Source organism: Vanellus vanellus (genome assembly GCF_965231255.1).
Source record: "Vanellus vanellus genome assembly, chromosome: 1".
NCBI lineage: Eukaryota > Metazoa > Chordata > Aves > Charadriiformes > Charadriidae > Vanellus > Vanellus vanellus.
In genome coordinates this window covers 40,520,950-40,544,656 of record NC_138905.1, presented here as the reverse complement: position 1 = coordinate 40,544,656, position 23,707 = coordinate 40,520,950, and the positions used below count along the sequence as shown (strand labels likewise).

The 23,707-nt window shown below is 41.5% G+C and overlaps 1 protein-coding gene across 1 annotated transcript in view; it reads left to right on the top strand.

Annotated features, from left to right (window-relative positions):
* PTPRB (protein tyrosine phosphatase receptor type B) overlaps positions 1 to 23,707 on the top strand; it is a gene marked incomplete at its 5' end in the record, with an annotated part of 63,834 nt that overhangs the window by 14,770 nt on the left and 25,357 nt on the right. Inside the window, 10 exons of the mRNA XM_082498639.1 lie at positions 1,273 to 1,558; positions 8,662 to 8,940; positions 9,288 to 9,545; positions 11,105 to 11,368; positions 13,809 to 14,078; positions 15,890 to 16,150; positions 18,356 to 18,622; positions 19,920 to 20,183; positions 21,664 to 21,927; positions 22,891 to 23,154. Coding sequence (XP_082354765.1) covers positions 1,273 to 1,558; positions 8,662 to 8,940; positions 9,288 to 9,545; positions 11,105 to 11,368; positions 13,809 to 14,078; positions 15,890 to 16,150; positions 18,356 to 18,622; positions 19,920 to 20,183; positions 21,664 to 21,927; positions 22,891 to 23,154 — 2,677 coding nt within the window. The remainder of the gene's footprint in view (positions 1 to 1,272; positions 1,559 to 8,661; positions 8,941 to 9,287; positions 9,546 to 11,104; positions 11,369 to 13,808; positions 14,079 to 15,889; positions 16,151 to 18,355; positions 18,623 to 19,919; positions 20,184 to 21,663; positions 21,928 to 22,890; positions 23,155 to 23,707) is intronic.

Sequence of the window (23,707 nt, the reverse complement as noted above, 5' to 3'; positions counted from 1 at the left end):
GGAGGCATGAGGAGAAGGGGGCAGGCAAGGAGAGGTGGCCATGAGGCGAGGCAAGCACGAGGCAATGCAAGGCAGGCATGAGGAGAGGCAAGCATGAGGTGAGGCGAGGCAATGCAAGACAGGCATGAGGAGAGGTAAGCGTGAGGTGAGGTGAGGCGAGGCAAGGCGGGCATGAGGGGTGACAGACATGAGGAGAGGCAGTTGGGAGGCGAGGCAGCCATGAGGCCGAAAAAGCCACCTCGAGCGAGGCACAGCTGGCGTGAGGCAGCAGTGCTGCCGCCCCCTCCCACAACGGCCTCACCTGAGGGGCCGAAGGGCCCCCCAAGAGCCAGGGGCAGCCGACACGGGGAGGAAGGGGCGAGGAAGGAAGGGATGTGGGGTGGGAGAGGAGCCGGGAGGAAGGTGGGACCCACAAGAAGCGAGGGGCGGCACCTCGGGACCCGCCGGCCGGGGGCGGCGGCTGGTCCCAGGGTCGCCGCGCTTCGCTCACCCCCCCCAACCCCCGCAGCAAGACGCGAGGAAATCGCCTCTTGATTGCGGAAGTTGGCGGGAAGGGCTCCGGCAGAGTCAGCCCGGGTCAGAATGGCAGCCTGGGAAGCGGCGGCCGCCTCCCCCGCCTCCTCCGCTCCTCCTCAGCCGCGGGCGGGCGGGCGACGGGCAACCCCCCCAGCACCACCACCACCCCACCCTACCCCACCCCACCCCGGTGGCAGGGAGGCGGCGAAGGCGGCCGGGGCAGCCCCGAGCGTATGCAGCAAGCGGGCAGCCCGGCAGAGGGCTCGGCGGCCGCCGCGCGGAGCCGGGCCGGGGAGCCGCGGGGAGGGGGTGGGGGGGGGCGGCGGCCCTGGGCCCGCCGCCGCGGCTATTTCGCTTCTTCATAACCCCCCCCTACCCCACCCCCGCCGCCGCTCCCTTCCCCTGTTCCCCTCCCCGCGAGGGCTTTCGGGGTTAAAAGCTGTCGGCGATGCTGAGTTATGGAGCGGGATTCACCCTGTGGACGGCGTTGGCCCTGACCAAGGTGAGGGCGCGCGCGCGCGGGGGGAGGAGGAGGAGGGGGTGTCGGTGCGAGGGTCGCCCCTCACAGGTCCCAGCCAAGCCCGGGAACGGGGTGGGGACGACGACGACGGGACGGAACGGACAGGACCGGCGGGTTTGCCCCGCACCGGCACAGCACGCAGCGGGGAACGGGGTTGGGAGGCGATCCCAGGGGCTGGCGGAGCCCGGCGGCTCTCTCAGGGCTTTGCCCCGCTTTCTCTCCGTCTCTCTCCGCAGGCCGCGCCGGGGGAGGCGGCGGCGGGGTCGGGATGCAGCGCCAACCTGACGGAGCGGCGCGTCGCCGGGCAGAGCGTGAGGCTGCGGTGGGGCGCCACGGGCCCCGCCTGCAACTTCAGCCTGAGCGGGCGCTCCGAGGACGGGGAGGCGGCCGGCTGCCAGCCCGCCCCCACGGGCAACGGCTCCTACGGCTGCAGCCTGCGGGGCCTGGAGGCCGGCACCTGGTACCACCTCCGCATCGAGCCGCTGGCCGGCGGGGAGGCTGTCAACATCTCCGTGCAGACAGGTACGGGCGGAGCACGGCGCGGCAGGTGCGCGGGGGGCCGGGAGGGACGCCGGGCTTTTCCTTCCCGTCTCCTTGCTGCAGCCGGCTGTAAGAGGAGGAGGGTGATGCGTTTACAGCTGCTGTAAATTTACCGTGCTTGCTGAACGTAGCTGTCCTGGGCTTGAAGTCTCTTTGCCCCGCTGCCTAAAGTTAACCCAGCAGGCTTGAAAGGAGAAGGTGCTGTGCAGAGAGTGAGGCAGTCCTGGGACTCCTCAACCCCTTAAGCTGCCATTCAGCAGAAAGCTTTAAGAAGTGGTTGCCTGTAGCATCCGTTGTGCTCATGCAAACCTATTGGCTTTGTGGTTCCTCAGGTGACAGCTTATTTACTGTGTTTAGAATATAATCAATTTCATGGCAGGTAGATCCTGTTCAAAGATAGCTTACTTTTTCAGCCGATTTCTTACCTTCATTCTTTCTAACCAGACTCTAAAAGTCAGAAAGTAAGGCTGCAACTTCTTGCTTGTACGTTTTCCTTGAATACAACCAGTGAGGTGTTCTGATGTACAGTTGTGTGCAGAGCACTTACAGTGTCACATCCATGACTGGCTGTAAAAATGTTACAGCAGCCTGCCAGAGTGCTGCCAAGGAAAGCCCCCTTTCTGCTTGTGTGTTTGTGTGTGCATGTGAGCAACTCAGCTGTGAAGCAACAAACAGCACACAGCCACTGGCTGCAGTGGCAGAATTTGACTCTTTCTACCTGTGTTAATGTTTTCTTAAAGATGATGAAATATGGTATTGTCCAACATCTGACTGGTGGTAACACAAGACTCAAACCAGAAGTGTCTTAAATGAGGTCCATCATTAAATTTGTCCCTGATTTGCTCCTAAGGTCTTAGCTTCGGAGAAGTATTTTGCAGTGTTAGTATTGAAGATACAGCAGCCAAATACTTGACAATCACTGGTTCAGAGACGTTGTTTACTGTCAGACCCTTTTACCTGCATTAACCATACAGATGTGTTAAATACCCTCCATTAGTTTGCTTTGGTAATTCAAGTTAAAAAAAAAGTCTAGTGACAAGTCTGCTGGTGTGATAGCTATAGGGTAAGCACAAGTCATGTCACGGTGAAAATGAGTAATGGTTTCTCTGCAGACAGTGATTTAAATCAGTCATGCATCATAAGAACTGTTTTTAATATTGATGACTTGTAAATTGAAAATGGAAGGAATAAATCAACCGTTATCAGTGTGACAGGTATAAATCACCATCTTTGCAGGATGGTTGAGATCTATTGAACGTTTCTGTAGAAGTAGAGAAAAAGATACTACTTTAGACTGTATTTTGATTAATGCATAATCATTTAGACAGTAACTCGCACATGTCATTTATGACTTTTTTTTAATCAGTAAATAGATTTTGCAAGGCTGTATGATGATAAAAGTGATTGGAAGCAACTGCTGATAACAGTCATATTATGAAGCTAACGTCAGAGTGAAAAGACTGATTGAAGTTTAAGCTGAAATACTGCAAATTAGGGGACCATAGTTGAAATGAGGTTTGTGTTTGGATTTTGGATAGCAGAGATTAGTCAAAAGCATGAAATAAGAATAGAGGAACCATGGAGGTTTCCTGCGAAGACAGCTACTCGGATATCTCCATGGTTCCTCGATTTCCTTAATTCAAGTACATCCATTGCATTGCTTGATCATGTTTAAAATACACAGTTAGCTCCAAAATTTGTCAATTTATTTTTTTCTAAAGAACATGCAGGGTTTGTAATGCCTGTCAGCAACCCATGTTGTACTGTCAATACTATGCATTTCAATGCAGAATGAGGGAGGATTGTTCCTCTGTGTGGTTCCACTAGGGGCAGCATTTTAAAACGGCTTTCTAGAAGCTCTTTTTCACCTGTTCCTTTGTAACTTGATTATCAGTAGTTTTGGTTTATGATCTACTGACCCTGAATGTCCATAGGCATGTGTTCTTGGAAACTATCTTGTGAATATGAAAGTATAAGCGATATTTTCAGCCATACAGTAAAGAAAATTCCCACTGATTTGAATGGTAGTGGCACTGAGCTATCATGGGCTGTCTAAAAATATGATGTTTAACCATGGTTTGACCAGTAAGGTTCCCTTCCTGAGTCCTTTGTCTAAGAATGATGGGCTAAGCTGTCTTTTGGAAGTGCCCAGCTTTCTCCATTGATTATAAAGGAGACTAGGTTAAACCAGGCACCTGAAGTTTAGATGGTTGAAGCTAAGTGAGAGGAATCCCATCTCATGTGTTTACTTTTGCAAAATGATGTTTTGAACATCTGTATTGTCTTGATACGATAATTGTACACAGACAAAGTTGCAGGTTTGTTTATATACCTAGTTCTGAAACTTCAACTTTTTGCTCATATTCGGTCCTGCTAAAATTTTCGTGTGCTCATTCCTGTTACGAGTTCACTTTTCATCATGTTTCTTGTACCAAGTGCTGGAGTAGCTAAGCCCATAAAATCCAGAATATTTTGTTAGATTTTGAGTGTGATCTGTTCTGATTAAGGAATTAAGGTGAAAGCGATGAATAATGTGTACTGTAGTTGCAGTTGTCACGTGAAGGCTTGGAGGGGACCAAATCCCTAACTTAATTTGATCTTTTGAGTATTTAATTTCACATTAAAATCATAGTTACGAAAATGAGTTAATTCTATGTTGTTTGCAAATTTGATATTCCCGTAGAGTAAGTACGTAGCTCACCCAGACTGCATAAACTATCAAGTAACAGGAGACCCTTCGTGAATCGTTGAGTAGAGAAGCAGCTTCTGTTTCAATTGTGTATTGAGTAGATCTGAAATCTAATAATGTATGGAATACTGGTACAGTAATCCACACTGGTCCTCTGAGGTGGAGTCTGTTATGTCTCTCTACTCAAGAAATTTTGATCTATGAGTTTTCAATTTAAAATGGGAAGTATTTAATCCTCTAGAGCAGAACTGAAATAGGTCCTCCAAAATGATGGAAAATACAATCATGTATGCACTATATAAGCCAGGTATACACAGGCATGCAAACACATACATAATGTTGGCAGTTGTGCTATTTTGGTAGAATAGGAAATGAAGAAAAAGCTGATAACACCGTTTATCAGCTCTGAGCTACAGACAAATTTTCCACTGCAAACCTGAGATTACAGATGTTAGTAGGCACAAGCCTTCATATTTATTTCTGATTAATATTTACCATTTGTTACGGTTTTTTAATATGTATACCTAAAACATCACATTGAACCATATAACTAGTCAGCATGCTTGACATTGTAAAGTTGGGACAACACATGCACCTGTTGATCCTTTCATGTTACCTACTTTAGTATTCTCAGTAAAACTATTTCTATGACTGAGAGCTACTCTATGACAAAAGATGAGAGGGTTGTGTCTTTCCTGATTCCAGATAAAATACTTTTTAAGTTCTCAGTTCTCCAAATGTCTGTGCACCAGCATAACTGTATTTTATTGGTGTATTTTCAGTGAATGACTAGGTCTTTAATTAAAATTCTAGTTAAAAGCAATAGTATATGAACAGATCGTAAATTGCAGTTAAATTTATGAATTGAATTGAATTGAAATTCAGATGTGAAATCCTGGTCTTGAGAGCCATGAAAAATAACTTGGCAATTCCTGTTTTCAAACATATCTTCTAAAATAGGCTTATAAAAGCCATTTCCAACATTGTTTTCTACAAAAATATTGCAGTGATGTATTTTGTTATCGCCTAATCAAAGCAGTATTGAGAGAACTAATAGGTAAATACATTTTTGTCAGAAAAATTGCTAAATATTTGAATGTAAAGGGGTTAAAAATTCTACCTTCTAAGACACAGCTGGTAGAGTACTTTTCTATTGTGATATGTAACTCTGTAAATGCCAAAAGCATGGCTGGCCATGTGTTCACTCCTTTAAATTTCAAATTATTTGGGACAAACCTGCTTTATTAGGCATCTGTAGGAATAACTGCTGTGACTGACTATAGACTGTATAATCCTCTAATCCATAATCACGTAATGGTTATGATCATTGTCTCAAAAAGCAGAGTACAAGAAGAGTATAAATAACCATGTGGCCTCTTAAAGATTTTCTAGGTTGTATATCATCCCAAAGAAATGAATATTTGTACTTAATAAGAACAATGAAATCAATCCTCTTTACTTAATCTTCAGAAAAGTCCTTGTGGAGTAGGTTACTGTTTTATGAAAAAGGAAAACTAGGAAAAAAAATGGATGATTTGGTAGGAAGATGGCTGAGACTGGAAGTCAGGAATTCGCCGTTACGCAGTCCTGGGCTTGTATATCTCAGTTGTTGGTTTTTTTTCTCCTGCATAAAGCAGGGGTGTTTCTGTGCTTACAGGCTGTATTTGGTAGTCATTGTTGGGACTGGATGTAACCATATCTGTAATTTCTATAAAATGTATCTATAGCAGCTATGCACACAACATGAAAATGGAGGTGCAATATAATTCAAACAACATTAAGTCTTCTGGAAGACTCCTTTTTAGACCAGGAGACATTAATTCATATAGTATCAAATGGTATAAAAATATCTTTGTGAACATATTTTATTTCTGTGATATATCAGTGTTGTATCGTTGCCAACAGAGACTTGTATAACAATGTAAATGGCTTTTTAAGTGTTTGTTTCCATCCAGGGCTCTTTCAGCCCAGGCACTTCCCAATCTCATTGTTCCTTTGTTCTAGCGGATGTACAAAGCACTGAGTGTTTTGTTTTCTGGACCAGATAGATTAGATAAAGTCTGATTTTCTGAACTTCACCTTCTAGGCACGCAACTCTCATCTTTGCTAATGTACCTTAGAAGACAGATTGCTCAGGACAGTATAAGCGCTTCTAAAAATTTAGGAGGTGTCTTCTTTTGTAGAATTTGGCAACTAATGCAGATTACAATGTTGATTACTTTTGCAGGACTAACGAGCAGTCAACCTTATGCTAACTTTGTCAGAGAGAGAGTTAAACTTGATAGTTATCATGGCTGTTCTCTTGATATCAGTCAAATTAAAACTTTTTCAGCTGTCTGTGTATCTGACCATATATAGCACTGGAATTTATTTCTGACTCCCAAAGTTTGACCTTTCTGATTAGAACAATTGCTTTCAAGGAACAAGTTTGTACCCCCACTATTCACTTTTGCCAGCATAATAGTCTTTAGTGGCTTAGTATATATTATAGGTGGAGCTGGTAGTCAAGCCTATTGTTAAGATTTCCTGACACTTTTCATTAAAACCTCCCATCTCAATTGCTGTATCTGGGTGAAGTTTTAACTATTTTGCCAGAAGTTTGATGTGCTTGATCTGACTTGAGTTTTAGTTTTTGTTATTTTTTATTTTTTTCAGATTTAAGCAGAGTTAGTTTGGCCTTAAAGAGGTCAAGAAAATAATATAGCTATTTTTATTGATTGATTTTCTTAATTTAATTTTCAACTCTTTTTCTGAATAGCACTAGTGTCTCTGTGGTCCAAAGCAGTAATCTGAATTTAAGCAGAGACCTGGGTTCAAAGGGACACGGTATTTTTCACAGAGTCACAGACTGGTTGAGGTTGGAATGGACCTCTGGAGGTCATCTGGTCCAAGCCCCCTGCTCAAGCAGGTCTACCTAGAGACGGTTGCCCAGGACCATGTCCAGGCAGCTTTTGAATGTCTCTAAGGAGAGAGATATTGCCTTGAAATTCCTAATATTTGATTGACAGAGCATAATACCAAAACGTGTCACGAGTATGTTCTCAGCAAAGCTTTGTAAGAAGCAATTAAACCCTTTGCACTGTCCAGGCTTTGAAGAAGAAACAGCTTAAAGGCTACAGCTCCATGATACTCCTACTTCTGTATTCATAGGGTGGGGGTAGGTTCAACTTTGTCCTTTCAGCCTTTGCAGTGCAGATTTTTTGTCTGTCTTGTTCAGGGAACCAGGCAGAAATGACTGCATTGGAAAAAGAGTCTTATTCTTGTGTCTTTAAGGTACTGTTCGTACAGAGACCTCAATTCTCAGCCTGGATGCACCATACACTCCCTGTCTGATGCTAGGCAAGAGTAGCACAGAGTGTACTCACATGGAAGCCAAATTTAGTTGTTAAATTGTTAGGAAGCCTTTATTCTTTAACTCACCAACTTGTGAATGCTTGATTTTGCTGCTTTGGGTTGTTTTGTGATACCTTTCTAATATGCAATTGCTTAACCTTATTGGGAGACATAAATGTCAATGCTTTAGTACATCACCATGTAATACATTTCTTTTGATTTGTGTGAAGTCTTGTGAGTGATGAAATAGACTTGGAGAATATGAGCAACCAGAGTCTTGTTTTGGTCAATGTTTGCCATAACTTTACCATAACTTTAGAGTTATCATATTTTACAGTTGATTTTAATTGAGAGCTCCTTAATAAACAACTTAATGAACACTGAGAGTTTCTCAGAGAAATAGTACCAATTAAATATAGTTCCTAAAAGTTTATCCAATGTACTGTTGTTTGGTTGTTGTTTTTTTTTTTTTTAATTTATACAAACAATAGTACAGCAGACCAGAAGCATATTCTATTGGAATCTGTTTGAAGTGGTTGAAGTTAATACTAAAAACAAAGGATTGTTGCTCTTAAAATTGTTTAAATGCTCATGCTCATTAATGACAAAGCATTTAGCATGAGTTCTAGGAAATGAAAGCCACTGGCACCGTTGTATGTATAAAGCTACATTACACTGAGGCATTGAGTGTAATTTGCTGGATTTTTGTGTTTGCTGTTTGTTAACAAAACTGTAACAACTTTAATATCAGCAGATTTCCAATCTTGTTTTATACATCCACAACTGGAAGTATTTTTCTGGGGGTGTGTGTGGGTGTGAGTATGTACACATGTACAGAAGTAACATTTCTGAATTCTGCATGGCTCTCTTGCAGACTGGTTTCAGTGATACAATATTTATAAATGTAAAGAAAAAGACTTTGAAAAGCACTGGCAACACCATGATGATAAAGGGGGAGAGTTTTGGAAGTTTTCTTTGTGCTGCTGTGTAAAACTTCAGACAATCCCAGCACAAGGAATGCTAGTTTATGTTTTCTGGTTTTTGTTTGTTTTTTTAACTACAGATCCCTTACCACCACCTCGTTTTGAAATTAATAAGGCAAAAACTACACTCACAAGCTTACAGGTTCAGTGGGATCCTTCCTCAGGAAAGGTGGACTTGTATAACCTGGTATTATTTGATCACGATAATAAAAAGATACAAGAAGTCTCCATACCAGGAAGAGCTTCAAAAACGGAAAACACTTTTTCCAGTCTCATCCCTGGGAATAAATACAAGATTGTCCTCACTGCAGTTGCTGGAAATAAGAGTACCCCAGAACTTCATATAAGTGGATCTACTGGTAGGACTTTTACTGTAGTTCATCTAAATAAAACTACTTACAGTATTGTGCAGTTCTGCATTTTGAAATTAACAAATATATATCATTCTTCTACCTGGCAAGATATATATACGTGAGTATCTACTGATTATACATAGAACTAAACAAAACATGAATCTCTGCCAAACATAAAGAGTTTTTGCAAAGAATGGAGGTATGTTGTTATGATGTATTTGGACATAAATTTGGGGTTGGATTTTCACTAACCCTAAAGAAACTCAACATGTTTCAAAAGTACATGAGTTCGAAATTGCTGAAACTGTGGAGATAACCATTAGGCCTTAAGCATGTGGGTTTTATTCCAACAGTGCCGTCCCCTGTGAAGAATATTCAGGTCAGCGTCAAGACAGACGCTATTCATGCTTCCTGGTCTCCTGGCTCTGGGCACGTGGATCGTTACAGGCTGGTGTTACTGGATAATCATGTCCCAGTTCATGAAATTCACCATGAAGATCCTTTGACCTCCTACACTTTTTCAGGACTTACAGCAGGACACCTGTATAACCTCTCTATCATAACGCAGGCTGCAGGATTGGAGAGCAGCAGCTTTCAAACTGTCAGGACAGGTATGATTTCAGAATTCAACACAGCAGAATAAGAAGCTGAGGCCACACTCTAATATTACACAACATATTTCGGAATAATAAATGATTCACGTTCCACATGTATATTGCCGGACTTCAGTGGCTGAATTACCATTGGCAGGTATTTCTCTCCAAAGGCTATAGAGGGACTTAGAGACACCATAAGCTTATGTACTTCCCTAAGTTACCATTGCAGCAAAGTTAGCAGCTAAATTAGCTTTTAGGGTGTCTGCAGCTAAATTAGCTGCACTGATTAGTGTAGGCAGCTCCATTAAACATGTAAAGTTAGGTGTTAACAGTCTGAGCCCAAGTGCCCTGGTATCACCTCATATCTGTGAAAGAGGTTCATCTGACTTGTTCAGTGAATTAAGGCAGTGTGTAGTCTGGTTATTTCACGGTATTGAAGACAGTTTAACTCCATTGATTTTTATTTAGCTGAATGGGAGGTGTAGAGCTTGTGAGTTCTGCAAAAAATATTTTGCGTGTCTTTTTTTCTCTGGATTGCAAAATAGTTGCACTTCTGAAAAGGAAGTGAAAAAAATGTAGAGTAGGTTAAGAACTTTAAAACTGAATGTTTTTTTCTGGTTTTGGCTTTTTGTTTCCTGGGAAGTACTGATTTGCAGAACTGGAGTATTCAAAATTCAAGTTTTTTTCAGGAAGTTTTATCAGAATGGAGTTATGTGGTCATAGAGAGAAAGATGACATCCTGCTAGAGCCCAATGGTTGAAACACTCATGTAAGCAAAAACAAGGTCATGCCTTTGCTTTCCTTAATTTCTGGTAAACGTAAAGTGCAGTTTCTCCTACAGAAATCTTACCATGTAAACAAAATTTAATATTAAGTGAACAATATTGTGATGTCTAGGGCACACAGATGAGTACTGTTATCACCTAGCACTGGCTGTTCTGGGGATTATACTCTTGTTTCATTTTATTTCTTCAGATTTTTTTATTTCTTCCTGTTGCGGGGTGCAAAAATTTTAAATCTCACAGGTTTCCTAGGAACATAAAAGCACTCCATCTAGCTTGCAGTATGGTCCTCCATTTCATTACCTAGTGTGTCCCAAGCCTGAAAAATGAAGATATTGGAGGTGGCTATGCTTTTCTTTTGGTGGAGCGTTTGAATAAAGGAGTTTGATTCCAATTCCGTCCACACTGGTGTAAATCAGGCATAGCTCCAATGATCCTGTAGCGTTTTTTCTACTATGCAGGCATCTGTCTTCTTAGGAGCATGTGCCTGGTCTGTTTTATAGTCAAAATGACTAGTGTGAGTGCAGACATGGCTAACAGATTTTCTGTTCTCTGAAAGAAGAGTGGTCATCATAAGAGGTGTCACTCTCAGCAGTAGAATATCTTAAACAAGGCTGGGTTCAGTTTCTCTGTGACCAGGCTTTGGCCTTTCACTATTCAGGCATAATCATTCATACTCTGTCTCATATAACCATTTAAAAGCAAAACTTAGCTATTGCATTTTGGAGGCAGCAGGTCTTACATGTTCTGTGGTGGAAGTATTTTATTCTCTTTCTTATTTTCTTTTTTTAGCCCCAGCTGAAGTCTTGGATTTAACAGTGACTAATGATGACAGCTTAGATGCTTTAAAAGTTAAGTGGAGAAGACCTTCAGGAAACCTCAATTTTTATAATATCACTCTGTCTCATCTTGGATCAGTTAAAGAAGTCAAAACTCTACAGCCACCGGTCACAGAGACTCACTTTGACAAGCTAACTCCAGGACGTCTTTATCAGGTTACTGCCCGCACAATCAGTGGTGAACTGTTTACTGATCGGATGGCAACTGGCAGGACATGTAAGTCTTCTGCTTCAGTAAGAACATTGTAACCAATGCTATTTTTGCCTACAATGGCCTTGTAGAAAATCATTGTAGGAGACAAAATGATTTGGATTCCAGGCAAAATAAGATAAAAAGCACAATATTGTTCCAGGAGTATCCCTTCCTGACTCTCTGGCAACAGTTAATCTGGCAGCCAAAAGCAGCTCCAGCATAGCTTGGAAGCAGGAACCGATAATGCATGTTGAACCTTACAGTTGGGTGAGTCTGTTACAAAACTGTTCCATGCTACTCCACTTTTGACCAACTTTATTATCTTGAATTCAACTCAGCATAGTATATAAAATGAGCTACATTATGGGGAAGTCTGCATGTAGTCAAATTGTTAACGGATTTTTAAGTAATTTTGCAAGGTCTAATATTATCCCTTGGTCCAGACACAAATCTACAAATAGGAAAAGATTAGGTCTCGGCTTTCCTTACTACCAACAGCGTGGGTTAAGGAAGGCATGTGGCAGCCTGGGTAGAGCTGGGTTATGTTCCGTTTATCTTCTTTCAGAAGCAGAATTTTCTTTCAGGTATCTCTTGTATGAGTTATGAACCTTAAATATCCTGGCGTAATGCTCCCATAACATTACTGGCCACAAAGGCATGTCGTCTTCTCGACACCACAACCTAGCCCAGGCAGAATTTAGATGGGAAAAAATATATAAGTGGGTGAAGAATACATACATAAATCGTTAGCAGACTCAGAGCCAAAAAATAGAAAATGTTTGGTGTGACAGAGAGAGCATTTATTTAAGAGAATATTTATCATCTGCAACTAAACATTTTGTGTGAAAGGCACATCCTTGATACACCTAGCTGCTACCCCATTCCCAGTGCAGGCTGGAAGAGACCTGAAAAGCCTTGCATGTCCAGTAAAATACAAAGCTGGACCGGTTACATACATGTCTTTTTTGTTTGTCTAGCCTACCATTAAAGACCTTTAAGATTACAATTTCCATCTGAAGGGAGAGCTTCAGGCCCTCGCTCAAATTTGGCCAATCTAGATCCCCAAATTTGTGACCTAGACCCAGTACTTTCAAAGCTGGGGATCTAGAAGTCCCATTTCCAAGGATGCTGATCATGTGCAATTCCTTCCCTTGACTTTTCCATAGATACCAAGAGCTCTGAAAACAGACTCACTTCAGCAGAAGCTTTGTGGCCTAAAGATAAATTTCTAAATCCAGGCTGTCAGGTCTACAGATACTGAAGGGGTTAGACTCCTAAGATCCCTCTGTAACTCACAGAGACGGGTGCCCAAGAACATAATCTACATCACTGTGTATTGAGAGGGTGCCTACAGCAGCACAACCTGCTGAGGAATGTTGTGGCAAGGAATATGGACATCTCAGGGACTGAAACTTTGCACCACAGGGGTGTAATGATGTCCAGCCAGTCTGACAAGGCTGAGCTTTGTCTGTTATGATGTAAGTACCTCCATGCTTCCTAACAAAACACTGTGTGCTTTTATCCACTCAGCAATTGAAACACATCTCCCATATGCACTGATATGTGGGAGATCTAGGTTTAATACCCAGCTATGCCTGTGGGAGGTGAAATTGGCAAGTATTTTGTGGTGCTGGTAGAAGTCTCTCAATCCTTTGCTAGGTACTGAGCAATTAAATATTACCTAAGCCAGAGAAAACATAAGAGCATGGTTCTAGCCTTGTAGTTTACAGCTAATACTTGCTGATGGTCTCGGGGCTCCAATTTCTGACTATCTTAACACTAAGGTATAGGTATCCCGACCTAAGGGTCTGCATCTGTCTTCCAAACTCCGCTTGGTGTGGTTAATATTTAATTATTCAATGAAAATCAGAAAAGTTTCGGTTGTCCAGTGTGGCCTGCAGCAGTAGGGCAGGAAGGTTGAGCATGTAAATTCAGGACCCTTGAAGTGGAGGACAGGATTGAGTGGATGCTTTAATGAACCTCAGTGCTTTACAGCTGGGAGGGACTAGGACATACAAAGCCTTTGTGGAAGAAGCCATCAGATTCTGCATTTCTACTCCTGAGACCAGAATTTGGCCCATAGCGGCTGAAGTTTTGGCCTTAGCTTTGAGAAATTGTTTGACAGTTTCTAAGTGAACTTATCTCCAGGAAAAAGCTGGGAAGCTAACTGACAACTGCAAGATGCATCCAAGAAGTGCATGGGGGAGATTTTGCCTGCCTTAAGAAGGGTTCCCTATTTCTGATGTCAGAAACCGACAGTGAAAAAGGGAGTGGGTTATGTGGGGAAGAGTAAAAATTATCTTTAAAATGAATGTCAAACTTTGTAACGTGTACCTCATGTTGCTCTAACTGATCCAAGTACTTCTGCAATAGCTATGCTGGAAGACAGGTTTTGCCAGCGTGCAGTTACATCTTACCAGAAATACCTCACTTTAGAATTGCTCTCTCAATCTCTGTATTTCAGTTCCCCAGAAAGTTTCTGAGCTGAAAGCCGGTGGTGGTGGCTGGCTGAGGTCTCTGCGAGTGACCTGGCTGCCCCCTGCGGGAGACTGGGAGAGGTACCGCCTGCTCCTGTGGAACCGCTCAGCCCTGGTGCTCAACACCACCCTCGAGAAGGACACCACGGATTACCTCATCCACGATGTGGGCCTCATCCCGGGGAGGCAGTATGGCGTGGACGTCGTTGTGGAGAGTGGTGACTTGCAGAGCAAGACTAGCTGCACGGGGAGAACAGGTCAGCCTGCTCTTCCAGGAAGTATGAAAGTGCCAGACGTTCAGCTGGGCTCTGTGGACAATGAGACAGAAAGAATACTTGGGAATTCACAGATGAATTTCACTATTAATACCGTAAAAAGGAGCTCCCTTGTAAACAACAGGGATAATTATTTTTAGCAGTTCTGTGAAAACTTTCAGGGTTACTTTTGTGGTAAATGTTTTGTTAGTGAAAGTTTTGGGAAATATATCACCATACTGCCATGACTGAGGCATTATACTACACGTACAACATTTCACTGTTATATTTTGTAGCTGATTGTAGGCACCCTATATAGTTCTTAAAGAGAGCAATATAGATCGTCCTGTATTGTTCATCAGTATTTTCAGTGGCAAACTAGTTTCCTTGCCAGCCTGTATAAAGAGTATGAACAGTGTTAACCAAAACTGGCTGAGGTGTATGTTAGTGTGGCTGTTCTGTAACATCCCAGTTCTTGCTCCTGTGCTCCAGAAAGAAAATGGAGTTAGTCTGTTCAAGTCAACCTTTCCAAAGGAAATCCATATACACTGCAGGGACAACAGTGGAATTCTTTTGCAGCATGTTAGTCAAAACCACATCTGATTGCTTTAAATTAAAAAAAAAAAATTGCAATGTAATTGTTAATGGTTCGGCTCTATGAATGCAAAGTAAGTGCAAATCAGAGGAAAAGACTTAGAGGAGGAGTATCAGGCAAGGCTCAAGCCTGAGCCTTATTTCACTGGAGAATATGAGATAAGATAGGGCTATCCTACTTTATCCTCACCCTTCCTTGTGCCCACCTTTCCTGCTACACCCCTACCTGTCATTCCCTGAGGGCTTCATTTTGTTAATTTTGCACAGTGGCAAGACCAGTAGAAGCTACAGAACTGAAACTTTCTCTGTCTTCTAGCCAACTTGATCAGAGCAAGGCACATTTTCATCTTACTTTGATATACAGCTTACTTACAGATTCTTTCAGCTTACTTACAGATTCTTTCAGCTTACTTTGATATACATTACAAATACCTTAATTTAAGTTTATGGTATTTCTTTTAATTGTCACAGCTAAGCAGTTAGAACGTGGTCCAATAAATAATATCCAGCAGTGGGTGTGTAACAAGTGTGTTTGACCCACAGTCAGGTACATAATGTACTTGTTATGAAGCATAGGTATTAGGCCCTATTCTGACTTCATCTTCTCTTACATAAACCCTTGGAAAGTGAGTTGTATTTCAATGTAACAGGGACAAAATCAGATCAGGGGACTATACTGGATGACTACATGCATACACACATATGGACACACACAGAAGTTCACTGATCAAATTCTTTCTTTTGTACCACTGTAAGTTTGGAGTGTCTCCCAACTTGACTGAGATAGGAACCAGTGTAAAATCAATGCCTATAATTTGCATCCTTGTTTGTTACAGCTAAATTGGTGTAGATCTGTTTTATGGTACAAATGCTTTATATCCCTGTCTAGCACCCACTGTTCAAGGGGAAGCTCACTGACTTCACTGCATTTCCATTCATACCAAAATATATATCCTGACATAAGTTTAAACCTAAGCATTACAGGCATAATGCATTGCAGAAATCTGCTTCTACAGCTCTTTACTGGAAGAATAGCACAAATACTAGATTTGTAAGATTGACATCCTAAAGAAAGGTAAAGAATCTCCTCTTGATTACAAATACTCTGTTACTGTCACATTTCTGTCTTATAGAACAGATTGGTTACAGCAGCTTGAGATATGGCATGTGTGTTCACTACAAAGTCCTGTTCTCATTGTGATATTTGTGTACTTTTACAGCTCCAGAGCCTGTTCTCCAGCTCCGTGTGAAGCATGCTAATGAATCTTCACTTAGTGTAATGTGGTTGACCCCTGTTGCAGAATGGGACAGCTATGTGGTTTCACTGGGAGACAGGGATCTTACTGTCATAAAAAAAGGGCTTGCAAAAGAAGCTAAGGAATTCACTTTCACTGACTTGGTACCTGGAAGAAAATATACAGCTACCATCACTACCATTAGTGGGATTTTAAGCAACTGGACTTCAGTGGAAGGAAGAACAGGTATCATCTTTCAAACTATTTTAATCTTTATTTCTGTTAACCATTAACAACTTTCTTTGCTTTGTAGTGAACTGAATGAACTCAGTGTCTAAATCTCAAAAGTCCTGAATTTACATTTGTTTCCTCAATAGAAAAGTTATGTTTCTGAGTTTCTCATTTCTGACTTGTCAGTTATCTTGCAGTATTTATTTAAGGTTTTGGGGAAATAGATATGTAATTCCTGGCAAAACACTTTTCTGAAATATTACGTCAAATCTGATCAATCTGCATTAGCACAATATTCCATATAAGAAGAACAATTTTAACTGGGTATCTTCAGGAAAGTCACTTCCTTGATTCAAAGCATTCATCATCTGGAAAAAAAAAAAAAAAAAAAAACAACCACCACCACACAGGAAAATGTTGCTTTAGGGGAACATTCCAAGGTTGACAGACACAAAACATATGTGACCTTGAAAATGTATTTTGAATTTCTCTGCTGTTTTGATTCTAGAATCTGAATCTGTTACTTAGGATGATGACTGTGACACAAGGAAGGTCCCCTCCCCACCCCCTGCAGAGTGCTAATTTTGTGCACATGTGCAAGTTATAAACCATGTGTGTTGCTTTACTCTGCTTGACTTATGCATTATCCAGTGCAAGCAAACTCTTAAAATGTAGCTCTGGTCTGTCACAGCACAGAGAAAAACAAGCTGCTAGTGTTTGAATCTAATCATGCCTATGGCTTGATAGTGGTCCTTACTTAAATGTTGTAACTCCTTCCAAGGCCTGAAAAGTTTGACATACACTTTAATTTCTCTGCGATGTGATTAGATAGGTGTGATTTCACTTCCTTCTGCCTTATGCCCCTTTAGGAGGAGTATTCAGGCATAAAGGTTACAGTGTCCCATTTCGCTGGTATGAATCAATGCTTGAAAACACATCAGGCTGGGATAGTGTGGCAGCATTACATTCAAAGTGATAAAGAACGAACATCAACGAATTTGAACATGGGTCTTAATAAGCATTCCAAACCTCTGAGTCTTCTTTGCAGTAGGACAGCTTACTAGGCTTGCAAAGTATTGCTGTAAATATGACAGAAATAGGTCTTATATGCATCCCGGATTGGTCAGCTTCTAGTGAAGCCTGAGGTATGACTAAAAGTGCCTTTAGCACAGAAATGTGGCGCTTCAGTGTCCTGTTGGAGCTTACTGTTTTATGGCAGCATTATAAAACAGGTGGGATTTTTGATTCAGTTTCTTATCAACATGACATTTTTTTCAGCTATGTGCCTAATTTTCTAGCTTTTGTTAATGGTTGCTAATCCAGTACTATGTGTGCTAAAAGGTTGATATAAAACAAGAGATGAAGCTTGCAATCACATTTTGTAAGGTTAGTGTGTTCTTTATTTCAGTGGTGTTTAGTCATGTAAGCAGAAATACTTAGAAAGAAGTAACTGTATTCCCTTGCTTTGACCAAATACTGTCAAATTAAAAAAAAAAAAAACAAAAAAACAACCAAACAACAGGATTTGGGGTAAAATTTGTGCTAGATATTTCCACTCCTTTTGTTCTTTCTTTTTCCTTTTTGGTCTGGCTAAGTTCACCAGCTTATGCTTAGATAAAATTTATGTTTGCTTAACAACTAATTCATCTTTTGATGCCAGAAAAGTTAGTATCCTGCGGATCTGACATAAAAAGTAAAACCAAAACTGTCCATCTCAGTTACCCCCAAAATTAAAGGGTCTGACACTTCTGATGTATATACGACTGTGCCTGGGGTGTTCGTCAAACTAGTTTGCCATTTAATAGGAATGAGACACGGGGAACAGGAGAGGAAAGGGAGAATGGAAGACACAGACTGTATTTGAAATAGTCATCAAAAAACCAAGTGACTTCCTAAATTGATGGCTTTTGTTTAAATGGTATTTATAAAATGCCATCTCTTCCTGTTCACTGATCTTGAATCATTTTGGTCTGACTGAGAAAAGCTGTGCTAAAGCCTGAAAGACCTTTCTGTGCCTTAGATAGTTTCCCATAGACCACATCCCATCAGACAGGAAGCAGTCCACAGTTAGATTATTTTTAGTCCTGTTGAGTCTGGCTGCAAATTGGAATGTTGTTTTGATGCACTTCCTCTGTGTGACTAAACTTGGGTTATTTGGGGGATTTTTTCTTTGTTTAATTTTGTTTCTTCTCAGTAACATTATGACAATTTTCTTTGCAGTGCCAGCCCAAGTGACTGGTCTTACTGTGGGAAGTCAGGGATCAACCAACAGCTTGTTCACCAACTGGACAAGAGCACTGGGAGATGTAGACTCATACCAAGTGCTACTGATTCATGAGAATGTTGTCATTAAAAATGAGACTGTTCCCAGTGAAACCAACAGATACCACTTCTATCCCCTGAAACCTGGAGGACTGTATTCAGTTGTTGTCACCACTGTCAGCGGGGGCATATCTTCAAGGCAAACGATCGCAGAGGGGAGGACAGGTAAAAAGGAAATACCCCAGCATGTCTTTTGTCAGTTCCTAAAAGCTGGATTTATTAAAGAGAATGGTCTTGTGATTAAGCCACTGGACTGAGAATTCAGAAATACAGGATTTTCAGCCCTATAATTCCTGTGCGTAATCTCAGACACACTGTTGGTCCAGATTCATGCTAACGTAGCTTTAAGGAGCTAACTGCTCTGCCTTCAACAGGAACTCTGTACAGCAGGATCACTCTGTAATGAAGACAAAAATATGCTCTGAGAGTGATATACAGCTGTGGTAGGTGAATCGCTCCTTGGAACGGACTTTCTTGTTCCATTGACTAGATGACAGCATAGGGCAATTGCTCCTTAGGTGTGCAGATTAGCTGCCTAAAGGTGGTGGGATGAATTTGTGTCTCAGTCTCTCATGATTCGTTCTTTTTCTCCAATCCGACGTTAAAGAATGTCCACTAGGGTTAATTACTCGTTATGAGGCCCTTCTATATTGCATAGGACAGGATCTATTGCATCAAATTCTCTAAGTTTAATGACTCATGAGGTGTCATACCAGTCCTTTGGAGATTTAAATAGAGGGGAAAATTGACAACACATTGCAATTTCACCCTTTATGTGGATTTGGCAAAGGCCAGGCATTCTGCAGTTTACTCCAATGTTCCCCTTGAAAACAACGAATTTCAGGTAAAAAGAAAAAAAATGGCAAAGAATAACACTAAAAGGCTTGAAGTACATAGTTTTGTAAAATCTGCTAATATTTTTTACTCTGACAGCTGATGGGCAGTCTTCCTACTGATGTAAGTCAGTTCAGTGCATCAGAGTCCAGTGAAAATGTGGCATTTAGTTATGATTAAGGTCTGTCCCTGTAATAACCCTAATGATTTTGTATCTGAGTGATGGTAGTTCTGGCAGTGTGGAGCCTTTGAGCTCACCTTGCTGGCTTGAAAACAAATTGCATTCATGTTTTGGCCACTAGGTGTCAGAGAACTCATTGTAAATGAAACACATTCTTTTATGATCCTCAACTTTATATAAGCCTCAGTAGTTATTGTTATTACTGATGAATGGCAACTTGAGAGGATAATTCATCTTCTGAGATTTTAGAAGTGCTGGGATCATGCCACCAAAGACAGTTTCCTTCACTGTACTCCAAAAAGCGGATGACTGCTGCTGAGTGGAGTCAGTGCAGAGCTTCTCAGGAGTTCCAGACTGCTTATTTTGCAGGGTGGCATTCCAGACATTCTCACAACAATAGGAATTAGCTAGTTAAAGCTTTTCTGGTTTTTCCTCTTTGTTGCACAGTTCCTTCCAGCGTGACTGGAGTAACAGTAAATAACTCAGGTCGAAGTGACTACCTCAGTGTTTCTTGGCTGCCAGCTTCTGGAGATGTAGACAGTTATTTGGTAACACTCTCTCACGATGACCAGATTGTTCAGACTCTCACCGTTTCAAAATCCTTCAGTGAATGCTCCTTCAGCAGCCTTACTCCTGGGACGCTTTACAATGTGATGATAACCACAAAGAGTGGAAAGTATGAAAATTATTCCTTCAGCCAGGAACGAACAGGTAAAGAGAGCCTCTGAGTGAATCCAGTTGCCGTAACCACTTTGTATAGCCTTTATCAATGATCTATCAATATCTGACCAAACTGGGATGGGTGAGTAGGTCTTGGAGGGTCAAACCATAAAATTTACAGACTTAGTCTTACTCTTATGCCCCAACTACTGCTTTATGTCATACAAAATAACTTTACCATGCATAAAAGTCATACATCAATCCTTGTGAGTGAGCAGAAATCTTGTATCGGTTTTGACTCAAACACATTCACCTGCCCTTTACCCCTCTACTTGGCTTTTCAAGTATATTCTGCAGACCATTCCCACAGAATCACAGAATAGTCAGGGTTGGAAGGGACCTCTGGGGATCATCTAGTCCAACCCCCCTGCCAGAGCAGGGTCACCTACAACAGGTTGCACAGGACAGCGTCCAGGCAGGCTTTGAACTCCACAACCTCTCTGGACACCTGTTCCAGTGCTCCACTACCCTCAAAGTGAAGAAGTTCCTCCTCATGTTAAGATGGAACTTCCTATGTTCAAGCTTGTGCCCATTACCCCTCGTCCTATCAATGGGCACCACTGAAAAAAGACTCCTCCCATCCCTCTGGCATCCTCCCTTTAAGTATTTGAAAGTATTAATAAGATCCCCCCTCATTCTTCTTTTCTCTAGACTAAAGAGACCCAAGTTCCTCAGCCTTTCCTCATATGAAAAGTGTTCTAATCCCCTAATCATCTTCATAGCCCTTTGCTGGACCCTCTCCAGCAGATCCCTGTCTTTCTTGAACTGGGGAGCCCAGAACTGGACGCAGTACTCCAGTACCCCAAAACGTTACTGAAACACTGAAAGAATGGGATAGGAACTCACTACTAAAATATTAGTAAGGTGTCACATAAATGAGTACCACACATGTCTATTCTTTTCAGTCATGTAACACCCATGTCTATGGTTTTGGTTATGCAGTGTTCGAGGATATTATAACAGGAATAGAGAAATTTCAGAGCAAAGTGGCAATAATGATGGAAAACTTTTTAAAACTTCTTCAAAGACTGAAAAGACTGAGACTTTGTACTTGGTAAACCAGTAGAATGAAAGAAAGATGGTAAGGGGTGTTAAAATGACAGAGAGTATCAAGTTAGTGCAATTTTAGTATTCTCGTGAAGTAAGTGAAAATCCAAGGAACAGCCATTTAAATGAGGAGAAGCAAATCCAGGACTAGTGCAAACCTGTGGAACTCACTGTTATAAACAAAACTGACCAAATTCCGAAAGACCAAAAATTGGGAAGGTAAACTGTTGTCATATGATATAAAGCAGCGTGGAAACTGCAGTTACTATTTTAGAGGGTAGGGTATTGCTTAAATCACATTGTGGTCTTTTTGCAATTTCCTCAGAAAAATGGTAATTACCACAAATATAGTTCACTAAAGCAACTCCTTTTACTTCAGGAAGTTATTGCTTTCTGAATCTTTAATTGCGTTTTTTTCTTTCAGTCCCTTCAAGTGTTCAGGGACTTACTGTCAGCAATTCTGCCAGAAGTGACTACTTGAAGGTGTCCTGGTTACATGCCTCTGGATATTTTGATAATTATGAAGTGATCATCAAGAACAACAATGATTTCATCCAAACAAAAAGTATCCCAAAGGATGAAAATGAATGTGTGTTCACTAATCTGGTCCCAGGGAGGCAGTACAGTGTCACGGTCAGCACAAAGAGTGGGAAATACGAAACTAGTGAAAGAGTCTATGGCAGAACAAGTAAGTAAACACCCTGGAAACATCCTGAGACGCTCCAGGATTTTTTTCTATTTACCTGGGCTCAAAAATCTTGTATGATTTTAACATAGAATGTTGAGTGTGACTCTTTTAATGTGTGTCATTCCAAATATGGACAGCAGTATTTAGTTTATGACCAATGTTTAAGTTGCAGACATATAGAAAGTGAAAGAAGAGACCTGTGCTGTGAATTTGGAAAGCTAAATCTTGAAAGGTGGAAAACTGAAAAAAAGAATTGTACAGTTTTCCAGATCAGCTTAGTATTTATGCTTAAGCTAGGCCAGAATGTACAAGACAGTTTTTTCTGGTTATGGAAATGTATAAGGAAGAAGATAGGCTAGACCTCACTCTACTCAAATTACTCCAAGAACTAGAGTTGGAGAGCGTGGGGCAAGAGTGGTAAGGTGGCTAGTTGTGAGCCAGTAAAGATCTGGATGCAATCTCCCTGTCTTCACCTAGCACTACATGTAAGCCAATGAGCCATGCTAAGAAACCAATGTTATTAACACAGATGTAGCACTGGGCAAAAATAACTGACTTGCGTCTGGCAGGAATTGGGAACTGTGCAATGTGGTGCTGCATCACATAGACAGCTTGCCTCTGGTCTCCTCTAGCTCAGGTCTCTTTGCACCGCATATGTTGTACATGCAGATCCTAGTCAATTTTTGTTGGCTATGCAAACTCCCTGCAGGCTCTGTTATTATTCACTTATTATTTTTATGCTGATAGACTGTGCGCTCCCTGTTCTGAAATGAGACCTTCCAGTGTTCGATATGGTGCAGACCACAAACAGCAACCCTTGCAAATAAGTGCAGTCTACTGCTTTTCCTAGGGAATGGAATTAAAAGTTTTAGCTCAGGACCATGTCTTCAGAGCTGTTATCTTTTTGCTGTGATCTGGTAATAAGTACTGAGAAGTTTCCTATCTTTCTTCTCACCTCTTCAGTGCCAGAGTCGGTAAAGGAACTGACTCTTAGTAACAGGAGCACAGAAGATCTGCAGGTAACTTGGTCAAAGGCTGAGGGGGATGTTGACAAATATGAGATTCAGCTCCTCTTCAATGATATGAAGATCTTCCCACCCATTTTCCTTGGGAACACGATTGAGGAGTATTGGTTCACAGCTCTGACTCCAGGACGTCTATACAAAATTCTTGTCTTGACAATCAGTGGAGATGCACAACGTGCTACTTTCATAGAAGGCCTGACAAGTAAGAAATAATGTGGTATTTAAAAATGTATTGAGGCTTCTCTAGAAGAAAGAATGAGGAGCAGAAAATCAAGGGAAAACCATGATCTTATTTGAGCTCCTGCAACACTGGCATAAAGACAGCAGATCTCATTGAAAATCACAGTAGTACTTCAGCCAGCTTTGTCTGTGCTTAATAAACATATGTCACAGGCACCAATATTTGATTATTGGCGGGTAATTTGGTTTGTTGCATAGGAATGGTATTGAGATGTCAGTGTTTGGGTTTCTGTTATCCCCATGCATGCCAGTTGTTTGCTTAGTATCTCTGGCTAAATCACTTAAGCTATTTTACGCCTCTGTTTACCCACCTGAAATGAATGGGCGAGATTAAGACTGAAAAAAGCCTACTAAGTAAGTGTACATAAAAAGCTTTGATTTTCTGAGATGTTTCTAAAGCATCATTTGGAGAAGAGGGAGGTTATCCAGATAAAAGAACATACAAACTTTTTTTTCTGTTTAACTTAGGTTTTCTTTACTTTTCTTCTTGTAAACATATAGAATTGCTTTTCTAA